At 38.0% G+C, this 21,058-nt stretch overlaps 3 protein-coding genes across 3 annotated transcripts; 1 reads left to right on the top strand and 2 right to left on the bottom strand.

Moving 5' to 3' along the window:
• Positions 1-642: 642 nt before the first annotated feature.
• On the top strand, positions 643-9,425 carry LOC128199502 (lysine-specific demethylase lid-like). Its single transcript, XM_052889439.1, has 6 exons — positions 643-690; positions 822-987; positions 1,326-1,396; positions 1,898-2,006; positions 2,230-2,358; positions 3,016-9,425. The coding sequence occupies exons 1-6, from the start codon at positions 643-645 to the stop codon at positions 3,153-3,155; spliced, it is 663 nt and encodes a 220-aa protein (XP_052745399.1). The 3' UTR covers positions 3,156-9,425.
• A 667-nt stretch (positions 9,426-10,092) lies between these two features.
• On the bottom strand, positions 10,093-13,625 carry LOC112047022 (facilitated trehalose transporter Tret1). Its single transcript, XM_052889438.1, has 4 exons — positions 13,602-13,625; positions 13,202-13,331; positions 12,126-12,271; positions 10,093-11,685 (listed from the first exon to the last, which is right to left on the bottom strand). Exons 1-4 carry the CDS (start codon positions 13,623-13,625, stop codon positions 10,471-10,473), a joined length of 1,515 nt encoding a protein of 504 aa, XP_052745398.1. The 3' UTR covers positions 10,093-10,470.
• A 1,229-nt stretch (positions 13,626-14,854) lies between these two features.
• On the bottom strand, positions 14,855-18,042 carry LOC112047026 (facilitated trehalose transporter Tret1-like). The gene is made up of 4 exons (XM_024083927.2): positions 18,004-18,042; positions 17,231-17,360; positions 16,610-16,755; positions 14,855-16,036 (listed from the first exon to the last, which is right to left on the bottom strand). The coding sequence occupies exons 1-4, from the start codon at positions 18,040-18,042 to the stop codon at positions 14,855-14,857; spliced, it is 1,497 nt and encodes a 498-aa protein (XP_023939695.2).
• Between the last annotated feature and the right edge of the window lie 3,016 nt (positions 18,043-21,058).

Raw genomic sequence — 21,058 nt, 5'->3', positions numbered from 1 at the left:
ATTGCCAAGCGTCATCAAGTAGTTTATTGTTGATAATCTTGTACGTAAACATTTCCGGCTCTCAAAACAGCCGCGAAAAGTAAGAAGTTGTTTTATTCACATACAATTTTCCGGATTTTCGATTGTCCAATTGCCTTATGACACTAACTTATCCAGTTAATCAAGTTTTTAATGTATATAAAACACGATGGTAAATTCAGTAACGTTCTAACTACTTGTTTAAACAAATTTGTTTAAATAAGTAATTAGAAAAAATAAACATAAACCATTTAAAAAAGCCGATGCGCGAAAAAAGTTGCCAAATGCGCGCCGAGTGCCATCCACTGTCATCCATCCAATACAGTAGTGTATTGGGAATTCATCATATCATCAATACACTACTGATCACTACTATTCTCAGACCAATTATTATTGTATAGGACCTGCCTCGCTAGATGTTATATTTTCTGTCGAAAGTATATGATCTCCTGCGATTATAAATAATGTCTCAATAGTATCGATGTTTCATAGTTTTATCGTGTTCGCCGGTTAAAGAGCTTTGTAAATATACCTTTTTGTGTAGTTGAATGGTGTATAAAACGAGCAAAATCTTCTAGTTTAGTATAAGATATATACCAAATCTAAGCTCGTTTTCCTCAGAAAATGACTGACAATTTTGGTTGTGAATTTGGGTGTGATACTGATCCTCCTGTAATTGGTCTGAGCTACTATCCCTAAGAATCCCCAATTATACACTACTCGTACCGCATGCAGCGAGTGCGTGACGTAGGATGACGTCACGCAGTGTGCAGAATGTTTAATTTGTTCTGTTGTACGTACAGGTGCGGCTGGAGGAGCAGGCGGCGGTGTGGAGCGCGGTGTGGGCGGCGCGCGCGGCCGAGGGCCGGCGCACGGCGCGCGTGCTGGACGCGGGCCGCCGCAAGCGCGCCACCACCGCCGCCAAGCAGCAGCACCAGCTCAAGCGGACGCGGCCGCTGCCGCTGCACGGTACACCACCTTGTTCACTGGCGGACATTTTCTTTTTTGTTTCAATATGGCTTCACAATACATTTTAGCCAGTCATCAAGATATAAATAATTTTCCTGTCCAGTCCAATATCCATCGTTGGCAGTCAGTCAGTCCTGATGTAGCCTAAAATAATACCCAGCAATGGCCAGAAACACGTTTCTAATTTTATTAAAGTTTCAACAGCCAGTAAGGGCTGACGCTGTCTTACACACTAATATATTACTTACACGCAAGTACAAGTGCCGCCATGCGTGGATGACGGGCGGTTTCCTTGTTCAAATGTATGTTCAAATTACTAATGCAATGTATGTTTACAGGTACAAACACCGCAAAGCAAACAATAAAGAGAGGATCGGCTACAACGACGAATTACTTAAACAGGAAACAGGTGAGAATTTATTTTGGTTTCGCTTGTATAAGAAAACCTTTATTTATGCAATCTTTTCCATTTTCATGCAATTTTGATTTAGAGATATTCTTAACTAAAAATGAAATGGTAAAAATTTTTATCGAGAAAGAATACAATAAAAACTTTACACGAGTTAATTTTACCTAATGACTAATAAGTCATGCCCTTGTGAAATGGTGGCAAGAATAATTTGCTGCTGCATTTCCACATTGGACAGCCAGACTGATCCTTTGAGCAAAAAATGAGCCAGCCTTTCTGTTCCCAATCGAGGCAACTGGCCGTGATGATATAACTCGGAGATTTTGGTTGGCGCACATTTACCAGTTTCAGCAGTATCTTCTGCGGCTTCCGATATAACATCATCCCTGTCTTTGTTCTTGTTCCCTGATGTGATGCGGAGTCAATGTATTAACCCCAGTAGCATCCCACATTAGGCCCCATTTGTTTGTTGGATGACTTTTATGTTTTCATGTATTTCAGGGTATGTCATCGGGCTCTGGTCTCATGATGCGGAAGCATTACATGGCGCGACAGGAGAGACGCAAGCGGGGCATGCCCAACCGACATCACCCGCGACACTCCAGAATGGGTGAGATATATTGATCTTTGTACTCAATATTGTGCCTAACATTTTGCCTTTTTTAAAATAATATGAGTGGTAGTGGTAGTGGAATCCACCGATCGGTGTCTGTATTTTTATACTTTAATGCGCATACTTCGCGGCGCGCTAACGCAAGTTCCCACTCATGCTTTTTCACAAATTTCGCCGGGTATATCTAAATAATATTTTATCTAAATAATGTCTGGTGCAGCACAAACCCGAGGCGGCGCGCGCGCGGCGGCGGTACGCGGTGAGAGCGCCCGGCGGAGCAGCTCCTCTTCGCACTCTTCAGCTGATGATGACGAGGACTGCGCCGCGGCCTCCTGTCTGCGGCCCACGGGTAACTATATGCAATTGCTTTTGGCTTTTTTCACTATCAGGACTGTTTATGGCCTACATCATTACCAGGCTTGTTGAAGTAAAACTACTTTACGCACACTTTACTTGAGGAGTAAGTTGGTGAATGCGTTACGAAAAGTGTAATTGGGCGATGCTGCCACCTACCGACAGAGTGAAACAGTATTTGTTATTTTAAACTACCAATAGATGGCGTTGCTAAATAACTTAGAAACAAACCCTTTATGTACACTTCAAGAACCTGTTGCGATGCAATCATAGATGGCGCTTTGTTGTTTATTTTTAACGAAAGTTAAAATGAACGTTTATATATAACGGAACAGGAGAAAGGCTTGGCAATGAATTAATTTATATTAATTAGAGTATAGTTGAGCGTTCCGGCGGGTGATAATTTTGACTCTGTAGGGATCACTATCGGCTCATAATGAGAATGAGTGGGTTCCCAACTCACGAGTTGCTGCTGAGAACTTCTTGAAATAAAGAAAATCTCTTGAAGGTTAAAAGTCATATTAGTAAAGTTACATTAAACTATTAGTTGTTCTTTTGGATTGCTTACGCTTCTTCTGTCTTACTCACCAATGGTCCTCCAAAGCCAACCCTTCAGAAAGTATGAATGTAAATATATTATGTATTTCAACAGGAAAAGTAGATTGGGTGCAATGCGACGGCGGCTGCGACCAATGGTTCCACATGCACTGCGTGGGGCTGAGCCGCGGCGCGCTGCGGGAGGACGACGACTACGTGTGCGGCTCCTGCGCAGAGCGGCCCGACAGGCATTGAGCTACCAAACCTACCAATTGGTAGAAAACGGGAGGATTTGGTAGAAAACGTTTTGACACGTGCGGCTTCAGCGCGGACCACTGGACGACCGAAAACTACCAATCGGTAACAAACGGTAGCTTTTGGTAGTTATAGGTAGGATGCGGTAGAGTGCGTGGGTGTTATAATATCGCTTTTATTGTATGAACATTTAAATTGATGTGATAACCAATGTGAATACCAAGTGGTATGTCTAGCGAATTCTTTATTCAATCGTTATGCAATTACAGTATTCTACCAAATGGTAGAATTTATTGGAATTTTCTACCATGTGGTAGTGATTGGTAGGAAACGGTATCGGTGCTCGGATACTATGTGGACATTCGAATTAAAGTGATGACGTTTTTGCTGTGAGGTTGATTTGAGTGCATTTTATTGGAGTGCGTAACGTTCGACGCAAAGTCCCAGGTTTGAATTGTGTGTGCTCGTTCGAGATTTTTCGTAAAAATAATATTAATTAATAAAAATTACTACATTAAATTGTTTTAAGTTGTTTAATATTACGGTTGAATTGTTTGTAAGTTATTTACCTATCATGAACAAATTGAATGGGATGAAACTTGTATTACGTAGATATTTGGATGTTTCGTGTACTATTGTACAGCCTCTTCTAAGATACTTCAGAGATTTCTGCTTTTAATGATTTTATTATCACTTTGATTTACAAAATCTAGTAAATTATTTTTTGTTTAATTTCTCAAAATAATGAGATTTCCTGTCACCCTATGCACATTTGTATTTTTTATGAATTGGCATGATTTTCATTTTTAAACGATTTCCAAATGGGTTTTTTGTTCAGATTAATTTTAGATTTTTTCATTACTTAAAAATTATTATTCATTTATTTTACTTTATAAATTTGGAATCAAATTTTTTATTCATATTTAATTAGCAATAGTCGTTTTTGTAATCATTATTGTCGATGCTAAAGGCGAGAGAGAGCCTGTAAGGACCAGACCTTTGCCATTTTTTGAAAGCTGAAAATTTGACATTCCATGCTATCACCATAGATAAGTACTGTAGGCAGCTATGGTACTCGTATATGGACCTTAGTGACTTTGGAAACTAGCATGGTTCAAGGGATGAAAAAGAAATCTCATATATTGCCCTGTTTTTAAGCATGGTAATCCTTCGTAAATCACTGTTAATAGTTATTTTTGCCACTGTCATATCATCATTATCAACCCATAATCGGCTCACTGCTGAGCTCGAGTCTCCTCTCAGAATGAGAGGGGTTAGGCCAATAGTCCAGCACGCTGGCCCAATGCGGATTGGCAGACTTGACTGTCATATAATGAAAGTAAAAAACTTTTAAAAAATTAAGAGTAATTATTATATTAATTAATTTAAATTGTACAATGTGCAAGCCCATACAACATAAAATAACTCTTTAGCTTCCTACCGTACTTACGGTAGGATCATGGAATGACAGACTTTCAGCTTTAAAATGACGAAGGTCTGGCGTCCATAGGCTCATAGTCCTCTATGCTGCTGGAATGCACGTACCCGTATTATTGCCGAATTAAGCGAACTGGTGTTTTATTATTTTTTAACTTATTTTTTTTACTACACTTATTAATTTTATCTATTTACTAACAAACGCCCGCGACTTCGTCCGCGAAAAAAGGTTATAGTAAGTACAGATAAAAAAGCAGACAAAATAATACCGCTGCCTTTTTTTAGAACTTTTAAAGAGAAATAATTCCGTCATACTTATTTTTTGCGTAACTTCAACTGTTTACGCAACGCACGCAACGGGATATTTCAAAATCATTGTTTTATTTTCCACTTTTTGCCACATTTTTTGTTATTCTTCTCAACATAAAAATATTTTTTCCATTCGAATTAGCAGTGACATTAGCATGTTCAACCAAACAAACAAACTCTTCAGCTTTATAATATTATAATATAGATTATAATCTGATTGACTGCTACAAATAACAAGTGCTTCTTATTCTGTTGTACAAGTTAACGAACAACAATTTTTAATGAACTATTCAGTAATTCAGTGACTTTTGTTGTAGTTTTGATTTGATGAAAGTCACCAAACTCAAGTGTTCGGTCATTGCTATTATACTACGGAATCTTTTTTGTATATGGTTTTCCTTTATATAAGCCACTGATTAAACGAATAGTCCATAAAACGTATGACAAGAATATTTTTGTAATCAATATGGCAGTAGAAATACTGTATTTTTTACTGTAAAGTTTTTTTTTTTTTAATACTTTCAAGACACATGTAATTCAAAATTTAGAGGTATGCGAATACAGTAAACTTTACAAGACAGCTATGAAAATATTAGTAAATGAATTTTTTTTAAATATATTTGAGCCTTCTTTTTTGGTTCATTCGATTGGTTTCGTTCAATATTTGTTTACAACATAATTAGCACCATACAAACTTGACACTATAATATCTTATAGACATACGAATATGACGTTTAAAATCAATGTGATAAAGTTCATTTTGCGCTGAAATGTTAATATATAAGTGTTAGTATAATTTTGAAATCAGCTTTTAATATATAATATGGAAATATAGTCCAGGCTTGAACTGCTTAAATGTTTGTATAAAAAAGGCTTACGGTAAAATTACCCTCCTTAAAATAAACACTTCAATATAAAAAAGAGGTTGTTATTGACATGGAATGACATGGCGGTGGATTTACAAGACGGAGGTCCTGGGTTCGATCCCCGGCTGGGGCGGTTGAGGATTAATTGGTCCAGGTCTGGCTGGTGGGAGGCTTTGGCATTGGCTAGTTACCACCCTACCGACAAAAACGTACCGCCAAGCGATTTAGCGTTCCTTACAAGTTAGCCCGCTTCCATCTTAGATTGCATCATCACTTACCATCAGGTGAGATTGTAATCAAGGGCTAACTTGTAAAGAATAAAAAAAAATATTATAACAGAGTGGGAGGGATAATTGTTGCTGTAATTTTCAAAAATATTACATGTTGCAGTAATCAGTGTTTACTCAGTACAATGAATGTTATATTGAAATGAAAATTAATAGAATATAGTGTTAATTGGATGTTCTACATGTTAGTTTGGTGTTACATACATGAATGTTATATTGATGTTATGTCAGCTTTCAATGTACAACTTTAACTCGGATGTTGTGTGACCAATGATCCCTTATAGACCGATAATCAAAGATTTTATACCATAGATATGTTACTTGCGCCATAAAAATTTACTCGATCAAAAGTGGTTAATTGTCTTAAGTTTATATAGTAGCATTGTAAAAAACGAAAGTTATTTAAACAATTATAAAGTTCAGAGGGGTTTTGAAATAATATTCACTGTTGATCTTCAATACTATGTATTATGCATCAATACAATATAGATATATCACACTTCACCGCAATCACTTGGCACTTGTTGTCTCTGCGATAGCAAACCAACGACTGACCCGCAATCGCGTAGCTTTTATACCTTGTATCATGACAATATCTCAATTTATTATTTACAAATCTCAAGGTGTATTTCCTGTCATGATACATCAATGTACTGGCGTATCATGACGTATCATGACTTAGTAGGACCAATATTTAAAATTGCTAACACAATAAATAAAAAAAAGAAGTGTAAAAACTATAAAAAAATATAAATTCGAAAAAATGGAGTAGCTAAATTCGGATCACTTCTTGCAGTGATTTTATAGGCACGTAACGTATCTAATAGTAGAAAATCTTTGCCGATAATAATGTAGAAAGAGTTTGAAATTGAATTGTGCGAAACGTATTATGTAGTAGATTGAAATTATTTGTCTTTGAAATAAACTTGAATTGGTCCATTATATCATTCTTGTTCAAAATTTGTAAATCAATGTTTAAAATTTGTAAAAAAAATTTTGTTCAGTATATGTTTAAACAGTACAGTAATTAAAAAGAATGTATTGATTCGCATTTTGTCTGTACCTTATGTGAGAAAATGCATTCGCATTCTGATTATATATATCGGAGTGTTATTTGAGGTATGGAGTCAAAAAAGAAGTACGTAGGAATTTTTATACACCGGGAAATGACAAAAATTCGGATATTTAACATTTTATAAGTAACTCTTGTTACGTATCCAGATCGGCCATTGAAGCAGACCATTTAAGGTCCACGTTACACAAAAAAATTACGATATATCCATTATTTTATCAAAAATAATTAGAATTTACATAATTATTTTTCAATTGAAATCGTGCATTTTATAATGTACTTGCCCATAAGTAAACCAGTCTAAAACTGATATAATTAATAAATAAATAAATGACACTAATTTGGACAATAACGCTCATTCATCAAATGCTTCAGCAATGTATGAAAAATAAAAAATATTACTATAATGGTGTAGTTAAAGGCAAATGAGGTTTAACCAGTGTCTTAGGTGGACAGGCGAAGAGCATTGTAAGACTGTACAGCTCGTGCGGATTATCTTGACAACTCGCTCGAATGATGTTTGTACTGTTTGGTAGCCAGGTGGCAAGTTGATGCGCACGGGTTACACCTTGCGATGTGATGTTTTGTTAATTGGTTTCGGTAACTCGATCACTTTCAAATAACTCAATGATAAAGCGACTGGACTCATCACCGAGGGGTGGTGGTTCAAGTCACCCCCAGGGAATGGGATTATTATTTGTATTTAAAAGATATGACAAATGTTCTTTTTCTATAATAATAGTGTAAAAAACTAAAAAAAACACTAGGAAGTCCACCATGTTGAGATTTAAGTCACGTGACTATTTTTACGTATTCCTGACAGCAGACCGCTTCATTTGATACTCCTCTCATGGTATGGGTGGGTTTTAAACAGCCTGTCCGCCATCTTGGACGGCCGTCATATTGAATTTAAGTCACGTGACTATTTTTTTCGTATTCTTGACAGCAAACCCTTTAATTTGATATCCATATCATGGGGGTGGATTTCAAACAGCCAGTCCGCCATTTTGAATTTGTAATGACGTTTGTTAGCTAGTCATGTATTGTCATCAAGCTCAGAGCGTGTGCAAAATTTCATTCTAATCGAAGACCGGGAAGTGGGTCAAATCATCCAAGATTTTCTTACATACATAGTTACAAGTGAAGCTAATATGAGCGTGTTAAAAATAAGAGGTCTGTTGTCTAGGAAAGTTTTTTATGTCACTTTAAAGTGTCAATGTAAAACTAATCGCAAACAGGTTTGATTGACCTCCGAAATATATTGGACCTTACTAACGGATACAACAAGCCCCACAAAAGGGGTTGATTCTTCCAATGAATTGTTATTATAAAAAGAAATTACTTTCAGTAACTGAATTTTACTCCTTGCAAGTTATGAAAATTGTATGTAGTAGAGGGTACAAACTTGCCTTTGAAATTTTATAATCCAAGAGATTTACTGATGATGAGACTACGTAGAATGTATTAGGATGTTGAGAGGCAACCGAGAGAGTGAACGGTCATCAAAATTTTGTAAATATTTTTTTAAAAAAGGGAAAATTAGAGGAAATTTTTAAAATGTTTAGGATTTTGAGAGACACAACTGTTGATGTAAGTAGTGTGTGTATTTGTATGTTTGTGTGGGGGCGCTGCTCAGAGTGGGCTTGTTCGTGCTCTGGACTTGTATCCCTAGTACGACGTTTTGTAGTTTTCGAAAAATACTTGGGTTGTTTGTTCATTTTACAATTTTACTCAAAATATGATAATATCGTAAGTAGTATTTCAAAATTATGGATACACGTGATTTTGTTGGAACATGCCTGACTAGTTTCATATTTGGGCATCTTAATCAAGAATTAATGTAGATACTCTTATCTAGTAAACAATACAAATTAAAAAAACATTACTTAAACGAAAACCTCAGGCTTACAAACTTTTTTTTATCATTTTATAATTAGAATCACGATCTTTAATTACAAGAACAACACATTATAATTAAAATAAATTAAAACTAAGAATTAACAGTGCTATATTTAATTTATAGTTCACAAACTGAATTTATTTTTTATATCACAATAGGAACTTCTGTAGAGGTTCATTAAGTATGACTATTTTTTTACACTCTTGATCTTATTTTATGAGCGTTAAAAAGTTCGAAATGAAAAATCTCGTGCTAGGGGTACACGGCGCGTATCTTCAATGTTTTATAAGCTTTGTGTTTGTCAAGGTGCAACAACACCTATTGCTAGCGAAGCTATTCTACTACGCAGTTTAGCTTAGCTCCTATCGCATGAATCCTAATAGTTTGGTTTTTCCAAACGCTAAACGGTGAAATGAATTAACGTAAAACATGTTATGTCTGCCATTTTGGATTTGTGATGACGTCATCTAGCTTGTTATGTGCGGAACGCTGTAAATACTCTTTTAGGTTCGTATCTAAATGTAAAGGTATACTCTTTGTGATTTTTAAATCGTCTACACGAGAGACTTCAGTTATCAAAACGAAGACGTTTGAATAAAATTCCTTGCGATTCGAGCTAAACTCTTAACTAAGTACTATGGCTCTTAGTACGATATTCTATAAAAGTCGTTAGATTTAATGGTTTTCCAGTATCAAAGCTAGATGAAGTATTATTATGAGCATAATAATTAACTTTAGGATTGTATTATTAATCCAAAACAAAAAAAAGAGACTAAAAATCATGTCGAAAATCAGCCTTCCATTGATATTGAATCGACAATACATTTGTTAATAATTTTTACATTATAATTTCTTCGATTGATGAATTGATGATAATTTTGATACTCTAAAACTATAATATCTTGCGAAATTTAAAATATCGTGCTAAGAAACAGTTTTTAACTTCGTTAGCGAATTATTGCACATAATATAATTAATCTGTGTAAAGTATGGTACCCAAGTTCTGACTTTATTTTTATTGTATAAAACTTTGTTGTAACTTAGTCTATTTAATGAAATAAATGTATAGTTGATATTCGTTCTTTTATTGTACAACAGTTCACACTCGATATGTCTTCTGTTTTTGCTAATGATCTTAATTAATCATTATCAGCGGTTTTAACAGCCCATCAGGTCTTGGGCCTGTATGCATGTCGCAGACGATTCTCTTTCTACAATAGAAAACACTTCGAAAATTGATAAATGTTTAGGAATGCCATTCGTTGTCGCAGGTCACGTGATCAAGTTATCGATCGGACCTGTCGTTCCCATACATTTCTTTAGTTTTAAAAGCGTAGGGTTTGTAGAAACAAATACTATGTACCACATGGCTATGGACGTACCATGCTGTTCCAATGTGGGTTGTTGCGCTTAATGTAAAACTGAAACGATCACGTTAAAATGTTTACTGAAAATTCTGTATGTCTGTGGGACTGCTGCATCTAGATTCGTTATGTTCCTCACAGAGTAACAAATCTTCCTCACAGAGTAACGACTCTTCCTCACAGAGTAACGACTTTTCCTCTAATATCTCCCCGTCTCGAAATGTATCTCCTCGCAGTTCGTCTTCTATCTGCTGAAGAGTTTTCCCTTTCGTTTCTGGTAACCACAACATTAATGCTATCAAGTTAACTAATAGTATCACTGCGTATAAACCATACGTGCCTTCGAGGCCGACGTTCTGTGTCAGATTTGGAAAAGTTTTTAACGCCACAAACATAATGCCAACTCCTGCAGCCATGCTTATCGTTCCGCCGATGCTTCTGTATTCCAAGGGAAATATCTCTCCGCCGATTACTTGCGGCATTGGTACCATGCCAGTACCCACCGCTAGAAATTGTAGATTGATCAGCAAAGCCGGTAGCCATATCCCTTCGTAGTCCCATCCGTTTTGCTTGAAGTAAACGTAGCAAGCTATAGCTACATGACTAGCGACAGATAGTACGCCAGTAGCTAACACCATTGTCCGTCTCTTGACACGATTAATTATGTAAATAGCTAATATATTGGTTACAAATCTGTTGGTGTCTAAAAATACCATCCAGAAATAAATATTTGCGTCCGATCCCATCAATAGACCTAAAATTAGAATTGCGTATGGAGAAAATGTCGACGCACCAGAGATGTGCATTAGGATGTTGCTTATCACCATTAGTATTACGGGTTTGTAAAACTCCCTTTTCCTTATGATGGATATTAGATTTATGAACCAATGCCGCGTAAAGCTGGGGTTTTTTATTTCAGCACGTTTGTACGCTAATCTAGCTTGTATCATCTGCGATAGCTCATCTTCTGCGTCAGAACCTCGCAGCCACCGAAACACTTCTTTACATTCGTCGTATCTCCCTTTTTTCAGCAACCAGCTAGGAGACTTTGGTGTGTAAGCAACCATTACCAAACTTACAAAAGGAACGAATACACAAATTATAGCAGTTCTTTGCCAACTTAAGAAAGATCCGACGAGATGGACGAAAAATACGCCGAATGCTTGACTTATTGACACAGTTGTCAGGAATGCTCCGCGGTGTTCTGGCCTGGTGCATTCTCCGATGAGAACTGAGCGCAGTGTGGTGAGGAGACCAGCTGCTATTCCTTGCCAGAATCTGCCTATTATTAGGGCCTGAAAAATATGTTTTAATTAGTAAGTATAAGTATTTTGTTCTGGAAGGTTTGATGTTTTCTTTTGGTTAGAGGAATAGTTAAAATTTTGCATTAGTCGCTATCATTTAATCGTAAAGTTATTTGTCATAGATTTCTCAACTGGTAGCTATGATAATGTTAGATAGGTACTGGTACATCTTCCAGAGAGATGAGGTTTTCGTTTTTAGTCTAGACAGAGGAATTGTCGATTTGTAAGCTTTAATAGGTCTGTGGTAAAGGGGCCGGACTAACACTGAGAGATCACGGGAACCCCGCTCTGAACAATTGTCGTACCCACTCCTAACAATTTTTCCGCCTGATTTCAGGGGATGTGAATATTGGTTAAACTTATTAAAAAAAGGGACGGTTAAAATACAGTATACCTACCTAGCTGAAAAATGGTGGTGATTCAGTCCTCACCTCAAAACTGTTAGCAATGATAGTGATACACCAGCCCACCAGGGAGATGATGGTCAGGGCGTAGTGCGTCACTTTGCGTCCAAAGCCGTCCATGATTGGCGGCGTGACGAAGTTGCCGATCAGTACGCTGAGTGGGAGTATGGCGGCTGGAAACATTTGGTGAGGGTAAGGTAACCACAAATGCATTGGGTGTATTTTTAACGTAAGCTCTTTATCATTATCAGTAAGGGTTCATTTACACGAGCAGCACGTTGCCAACGGCAGCTGGCAGTCGCAGAGACAGCGCCGACTGCAGTCGTCCGTAGCAGTTGTACTAATTTAACAGACAAACCGCCTATGCCGGACCGATTGCTTAACGTGCCTTGGAGATGTACCTAATCAAAACACTTGTTATCGCCGCGTTGTAACGACTTGCGGTATGGACGGCTTCAGTGTGCTCGTGGAGTTCGAGCCATCCACATCTCTTGTTGTGTAATTCTTTATGGGTTACTTGAGATAGGCAGAGAGAGTGACTTGAGTGGAAAAGGGGAGTGTTAGAAATCTGTCAAAGGTGCGTTTAACCCTACACACATCGTTCACAAGTGCGTGACTTCACTCAAGGTCATTCTCAGGCCATTCTAGGGTCTTATTTTAGTTACAGTTTGATTTGTTAGTTAAGTTGTCCTGACAAATGTTGTGAATCATAACCTTTGTTCGACATTAGTTTCTTATTTTCGTAATCACTTCTGAGTCGGCTAAAACACTACCAACTTTCCATCTTCGGGCTGAAAATTGCCAAGAAAGAAAACTCGAATAGCCGACCCAGGATTCGAACCCAGGAGACCTCGTCATCCGTAACACAGGCAGCCGCTAGACCTTCGAGTTAAAAAAAAAGTTAGGAGATTCATTATGTCATCATCATTATCAGCCGATGGACGTCCACTGCTGGTCATAGACCTTTTGACCTGGGCATGGACCTTCACAACGACCGAGGTTCAACCAACACTGCGCTTTCCGGTGCGGGGTCGCCATGCCAGCACGTTAGGACAAGCGATCGGAGGCGCAAAATGTCAGTAGTATTTACTGATTTGTCTTACCGTACCACGACTCCTGCTCCTTGCTAAGCAGAATCTTCGAGCCGGTCAGCTGCGGCAGCAGAATCGCCGGGAAGCCGATCGTACAGCCAAAACTGATTATGTTCAACCCCACAGCCGCAGTCACGAAGCACTGAGAGAAAAGTCGTTTGTTTTATTTGCTCTCATAGAAGATAGTTCTCAATAGGAGAAAAAAACAGGTTTTCCGATTGATCGGTTCAGTTTAGGATGTTATATTTATCTAAATTGACTCAGGTCTGGTGGTAATGGTGATAGGCGCTTCGGCTGTGGCTAGTTAGCAAATCTACCAGCAAAGACATACCGCAAAGCGATTTAACGTCTCGGTACGATACCGCGCCGAATCCGTCAGTGGTACTTACCTATTGGCAAAATTAACTTTTACCTCTTCAAGTAAGCCCGCTTCCATCTTAGACTGCATCGTTATTTAATATCAGATGAGATAGAAGTCAAGGGCTAACCTGCTATAGAAGAAGGGGGTAAAGACGAAACCGCAATTCAAATCCGTTGCATGGTGAAAATGAGCATAGAAGATATGTAGACACAGACGCCGAACAATTTTAAGTTATATCCAACGATTTTTTACTACAAATACGTAAAATACGTGCCTACAAAATCACTACAAAAAGTGATCCAAAAGCGACTACCACACTAGGGTATAGTCTACCATACTGGCCCAATGCAGATTAGCAGACTTCAAACTCGCAGAGAATTAAAAAAATTACTCACGATGTTTTTTCTTCACTCTTTGAGACATGTGATATTTAATTTCTTAAAATGCACATAACTGTAAAGTTGGAGGTGCATGGATTCGAACATATGCTCTCAGAATCGAGAGAGGTCATAGCCACTGGGCTATCACAGCTTAATTAAATAAAAAAAAGCAGGAAATCATTGATAAAGATATATTCAACGGACCTGTCTCATAAACGGCGTCATTTCATACTCGTAACTCGTAGTATTTTTCCACAACATTTTGGAACACACTCACTAAAAACCACACTCAAATTATTTTAAGGAATTCACAAACATTTCAAATAAGTAAATACCTACGTAATGAGAGATGTATTAATAACTTTATTGTGGGACAGTTAATAATAATAATTAATATAGTACATATTTAGAGTACTCTGATATTAAACTTGTACAGGTACTTGAGACCGATTCCGGTTTGTTGTGACGTTTGGGTAAAGTTGTGGTCAAACATTAGGCGACAGAACGCGCCCATGGTCACCCTGCGAGTGGCAATGCTCGAGAATTCAAGTTTACTTATTAGTTGTGAATTTTGAATCATATAATTTTAAAGGTATCAAAATAAATATTACCACACGCAATTATATACAATTATACACGCACTTTACCGGTTTTATATAATAAAACCGGTCAAGTTCGTGTCAGGCCACGCACAATGTAGGGTTCCGTAGATTATATTAGCACTTTAAAGCCTTATTGAATATGCAATACCGATAACGATAAAAAAATCACAGTCATAAATATTGCATCCAACTAAACATCCCTTAATATCAAAGATATATGAGATCAAAGTCAAGGGCTAATTGTCGTTAAATAAAAAAAAACAAAAAAATAATATTAAATAATATATTTACAATTTAAAATTACGAGCATCTTTAAACAAAACTATGCAATATTGGTGGTACTGCAATGTATTTCAGACAATTTTCTCTTATACATGACAATAGGGTTAGACTGTAGTGACTCCCTTGCTTGAATCTCCTCCACTTTCAGAGGTCTCCCGCGTAGCTCATCCTCGATCTGCTGGAGAGTTTTACCTTTGGTCTCCGGTAGCCACATCATCATTATGACCAAGTTCACTAATATTATCACTGCATACAATCCGTACGTGCCATGTAGACCAGTTTTATCTATTAGATCTGGAAAAGTTTTCAATGCCAGAAACATAACACCACCCCCTGTAGCCATACTAATCGTTCCACCCGTGCTTCGGTATTCCAAGGGGAAAATCTCCCCACCGATCACTTGAGGCATTGGCACCATGCCCATACCTACCGCCACAAACTGTAAATTGATCAGCAAAGCCGGCAGCCAAACCCCTTCGTAGTTCCATCCGTTTTGTTTGAAGTAAACGTAGTAAGCTATAGCCACATGACTGGCTAGCGATAACAAGCCTGTAGCTAACACCATAGTACGTCTGTTAACCCTATTAATTACATAAACTGCTAAAGTATTGGACACAAGTCTCAGCGAATCTAAAAATACCATCCAGAAATAGGCATTCGCGTTTGGTCCCATCAGTAAACCCAAAATTAATGTTGCGTATGGAGCGAAAGTAGACGCCCCTGAAATATGCATCAATACATTACTTATTATCATCAATATAATGGGTTTATAAAACTCTCTTTTTCCTATAATGGAAATCAGTTTTCTGAACCAATTCTGTTTGTCGTAAGAGTCCTTGATCTCTGCTCGCTCATACGCTAATCTCGCTTCTATCATCTCAGATAGTTCTCCTTCTTCTTCGTAACCTCTCAGCCATCGAAACACTTCCCTACATTCGTGGTATCTCCCTCTCCTGAGCAACCAGCTAGGAGATTCTGGTTTATATATAACCATAATGAGACTTATGAAAGGTAGGAAAACACAGACTAAAGCAGTATTTTGCCAACTCAAGAAAGAGCCTAGAAGATGGACGAAGAATACTCCGAATGCTTGACTTAAGGATACAGTTGTGAGAAACGCTCCTCGGTTCTTAGGACTCGTGTATTCTCCGATGAGGACTGACCGCAGTGTGGTGAGGAGGCCTCCAGAGAGTCCTTGGCAGCACCTGCCAATCATTAAGGCCTGTAAACAGAAATATAAAGAATGTATAAATCAGTTAGGAAAATCAGTAACGCCTTCGTCATTATTATTATTTTATATTTTCCAATTTCCAATGTTTATGGAACTAAGACTTTATTCTCTAACTATTATAAGACTATAAGACATTGTTTCAATACGACTTGGAAGGCAAAGTGATAATTTTTGACTTTGTAACGATCACACAATGTTTATGATAAAGCCCGACTGAGGCTTACCGAGGCAGGGAATGTGGCTCTACCAACTAATTTTAGGTCAAGAACTACTACTGAGAATTTTTGAAAAAGTTTAAAGCTCAATATTTATTTATAGTAATATTTGACGGACCGAAGCAAATGTTTTTCCTTTATCATCATCATTAACAACAGCCGATGGACATAGGCCTCTTGCATGGACTTTCAAACAAGCTGAGCTGGGACTTTGCTTCTACTGCGGATTTCCTCAATCGCCTACCATAAGAGCGACGTCATTTATTCGTATCCAAGTCAACGGTTGACGGCCGGGCGATACGGTTACGTAGGATTTTAGAAGGAAAAATTCGAAATATTAAAAACTTACTTCAAAGCTAGTAGCCATAATAGTGACGTAGCTGGCGACTAAGGAGATGACCGTGAGTGCATAATGCGTGGTCTTCCGCCCCAAGCGGTCCATGATGGGCGGCGTCAGGAAGTTGCCGGTAAGCACGCTGAGCGGCAGGACTGACGCTGCAATCAACAAGTAGTTTTCTATAATACAAGGCTTAATAAAGTAGTTCAATCTAAAGCATATCAACTCTGAATGTGATCGTCCTATCGCCTCGAGCAGTTCAGTATTCTTCTTCTTCTTTCTAGCGTGGTCCCACCACTCCGCTTTGCGGCATAACCTCAGCCAATACTTTTTGGGGTAGCCTCGGGGACTAGCTCCAGCGACTGCGAATCCCGAGAAAACGAGATTTTGAGACTTTTTAAAAATTGGATATTCACTTATTTGTATGAATAAATTGTAAGATTTTTCGAACTTTTATTGCATACTATCAACTCTATAGGTACTTAAGCTTGTAATAAGTTAATCTGTCACCAAAATGCTTTATTACATGTTTATAGTGACAATGGGGTTAAAATAGGAATGAAAGTTTACACCAATTATCTCACGGACAGTCTTGTCTGCTAGTACTATATACCTATCGTACGTATACCTTACCGTACCACGACTCCTGCTCCTTGCTGAGCCGTAGCTCCGAGCCGGTCAGCTGCGGCAGCAGTATCGCCGGGAAGCCGATCACGCAGCCGAAACTGATTATGTTCAACCCCACAGCCGCAGTTACGAAGCACTGAAAATTTATCAAAAACCATTTAAAGTAAACTGCCTCGTATATCCTGACGATTATTGGTCTGTCTGTGACTGTAAACTAACGAAATGTAAACAGAGCAGCAATGCGTTGTTGTAGCATAAAGAGCCATAGCACACATATCAACTTGGAAAGAAATCGTCGTAGTAAGTATGGTGCAGGAGTTTGGTAGAAAAAATACTGGAAGGCTAGAATTGAAACGGTGCTGATACTTCTCCGAGTTGACATGTGAGCTATAAGGGTCATCCTTACGGTGATACAGGACAAGGGGAGGCGTGTGGCTTATGAACCCTTTTACCAATAATATCATTGATTTGTTGAGTAATAACTAACAGAGAGATGATAAAACACAATGATGTTTAATACACAAACGCCTTATAACTAAAGCCGCAAACTTCCGCCAAGGTAAAGATTTAAGAGGTTAACCAATTTAGGAAATAAAAAATCATAAACACACCATAGTATCGAAGGACTTCTTAAATCCTGAATTCGCGCCAATAATTTATACCTAATTATTACAGCGCGGTTAGTCAACAGCTGGTAAGTTCGTTTCATCTACCATATCTAAGTTTTAACTTATTTATAAACAAAAACAAACAAACAGAGTTGCTCTAGTTGGACTTACTTGTCTCATGAAGGGAGAAATTCTCTCCCGAACAGCCATCTTCGATTATTTTATTTCACAAAACTGGAAAACAATTTCAATTCACATCATTGATTGCTGTGCAAATATTTCTGCAAAAAGAAATACTAAATAAATATTCTATTTATCGTTTATCATTTTTGATTGGCAATCTGTTGATATGGAGTTATCAGAAGAGTGACCATGTTTAAAATTAAATTGAGGATAATTTAAAAAATTTACTGATTTTCTGAATTTCAGAGATATGAACAAGGGCGTCATCAAGAGGAAGCACTGTGAGGCTGCTTCTTAGATACTAGTAGACGCCGCGCGGTTTCACCCGCGTGGTTTCCGTTCCCGTAGAAATACAGGGATAAAATATAGCCTATAGCCTTCCTCGATAAATGGGTTATTTAACACTGAAAGAATTTTTCAAATCGGACCAGTAGTTCCTGAGATTAGCGCGTTCAATCAAACAAACAAATAAACTCTTCAGCTTTATAATATTAGTATAGATACGAAAAAATAAATACAAGTGTTACTACACTTAATCCTTTACTTTATCCCGTACCTACTTATAGAGTTTTAATGCCCGCCAACTTGGATTGGAGCTGCATGATGGGTGCTTCCAAATCATACTCCTCTTAAAAGACGATGGCTGGGCGCGTGCAATAGCCTAAAAAATGGCTGATAATGATGAACAAAGTGTTCTTCAGATAGCATGGGTACAGTAACAGTCGCCCGTACCATCCTACATGAAACGAACTGTAGGTATTTGAAATAATCCAACAAGCGGGATTTGAGTCTAGGATATTCGATATTTCAGGCCTTTTAGTCTATTATATTAAGCTATCGGAGTAGTGTAACAAACATCAGTTTATCATGATGTTATCTGTATAGACAGATAGGAGTTGCCTAATTATTTCTTATCTGATGTAGGTATAGGTAGTTCATATCCTGTAATTACGTAAGATCATAAACACCCTACCCGTTATCAATGGTCATTTACTTCCGTATTCACACGTTTTTTTTATTTATTATTATATTTATATTAGGTCCAAAAAAAAAATGAAAATATTATAAACTATTATAAGTTTTTCTTGCTTAACAGTAAGTCGCCATCTGGAGCGAAAAGGTTTTTGTACTTATTTCTGTTCCTTCCTGTGTATTTGTAGTCCACAAATAAAGTGTATAAATAAATAAAAAATAATAATAAATACCTCGTGGTTCTACTGAGTCGAGTACCATCTCGCATTCGGGCCGTTGGTGAAGTTACCCCCTACCTACCAATCATAAACTACCCACCTATTAAAGCAAATTCAAGTTCGTACATTATCACAAGACGTCAGTAGATACATATCTTTACTTATGTATGTAGAGTTGAGGCTTTGCAGTAAGTACATATGATGGAAAATAGAGGCTTTGTATTTGCAGTATATGATGGTAAACTACCTCTTTGATCCCGTGGTTAGCCAGTTCAGTTACGTACAATGAGGTCCAGGGTTCGAAACCCGGATTAGGCCAAAAAAAATAGTCTGGAGTTGGGAAGTTGCGCAGTACACGTAAAGCCGTCGGTCCTGCGCCTGATCTCCTCCTCCTCCTCCTCCTCCTCCTCACCAGTCGTCTCGGTCTGCTGTCCCATCAGACTATAAGAGTGAGGAAAAATAGAGTGCACCTGTGCTTGCACACACACTTGTGCATCATGCTTACATATTTATTATCACCTTGAGATTGGCTGCAGTGGCTGAAAAAAGAAAAATCAATTTAGGCTCGTTGGCACTAATTTATTATAGCAGTGATGAATAATAAACACGATGGTACTATGATAACTCTTTAATTACTTTTTAGTTTAAATATTTACAATGGTAATACGAAAAGACTATGAGCGCGTCAAACGCAACAATCGAACGCACCGAGAACGAAAAAGTGGGTAGGTTTCGACTGTCGACTGCACCGAGCGCGGAGCGCGTGACGTAAGTCGGCCGCCGCGCCACATACAACGGGTTTCACTCGAGTATGCGCGCGAATTAAATTTAATATGTAAAATGTTTATATAATAATTTGTGAGTGTGGAATTATGAATGTATGTAATGTAAGTGTGTATGTAAGTGTGAATGAATGTATTAAATAAATAAAAATAATTATATATAATGAAATAAAAATATATAATATTATATATTATAAATAAATAAATTAATTATGTATACAGTAGTAATATAATAAATAAATAATGGTATATGTAGCCTACAATCACTCCCCTCCAGAGGCCGTGTCTACGGACGATAGAAATCCGGGAACCGTACTCGTCTCCCTGACCGTGAGAAACGTGGAGTTTCTCCAGCTTGTTGCTGGGTGGATGGAGGGTCTGAAGGTTTAGATGGTGGGTCTGGAGGCTTGGATGGTGGAATATCCAGGGAGTATGGCTGGGATGTGTCGTCAGACAGTATAAACGCTGGTTTCAGTCGGTCTATGGATACTGTGACGCTTTTTCCCTTGACATTAATTTTGAAGGTCTTAGCACCTCTCTGCAAAATTTCGTAAGGACCTGTGTAAGCTGCTTGTAGGGACCCACGTGCAGCGTCATCCCTAAGAAAAACGTGACTACACGTGTCGAGCTGTTTGAAAACGAAGGTTTTGCGGGATTTGGAATGGTGCTGAGTTGGGACCGGTCGAAGTTTCTCGGCAAAGGATCTCATTCGAGCTGAGAAGTCAGTGATGTCGGTGGTGTAGCCAGGGTTTGCGCGGTCAAAAAATTCACCGGGCAGCCTGAGCGGTTCACCGTACACCAATTCGGCTGAAGAGGCTTTGAGATCTTCCTTCATAGCTGTTCTTATGCCAAGAAGTATAAGGGGTAGTGTTTCGGTCCAATTTGAGTCGGCATGGCAAGTTATAGCTGCCTTCAGCTGTCTGTGAAAGCGCTCAACTAAGCCGTTGCACTGTGGGTGGTAAGAAGTTGTCCTGCGGTGTTCAAATCCAATGGATTTGGCCAACTGCTGGAAAAGCGCTGATTGGAATTGTGCTCCTCGATCTGTAACTATATCAGTAGGAACACCGTAAC

This window comes from Bicyclus anynana, chromosome 25 (genome assembly GCF_947172395.1).
Source record: "Bicyclus anynana chromosome 25, ilBicAnyn1.1, whole genome shotgun sequence".
Taxonomy (NCBI): Eukaryota; Metazoa; Arthropoda; class Insecta; order Lepidoptera; family Nymphalidae; genus Bicyclus; species Bicyclus anynana.
Note: the sequence above shows the minus strand (reverse complement) of the source record. Positions and strands in the feature narration are given on the sequence as shown.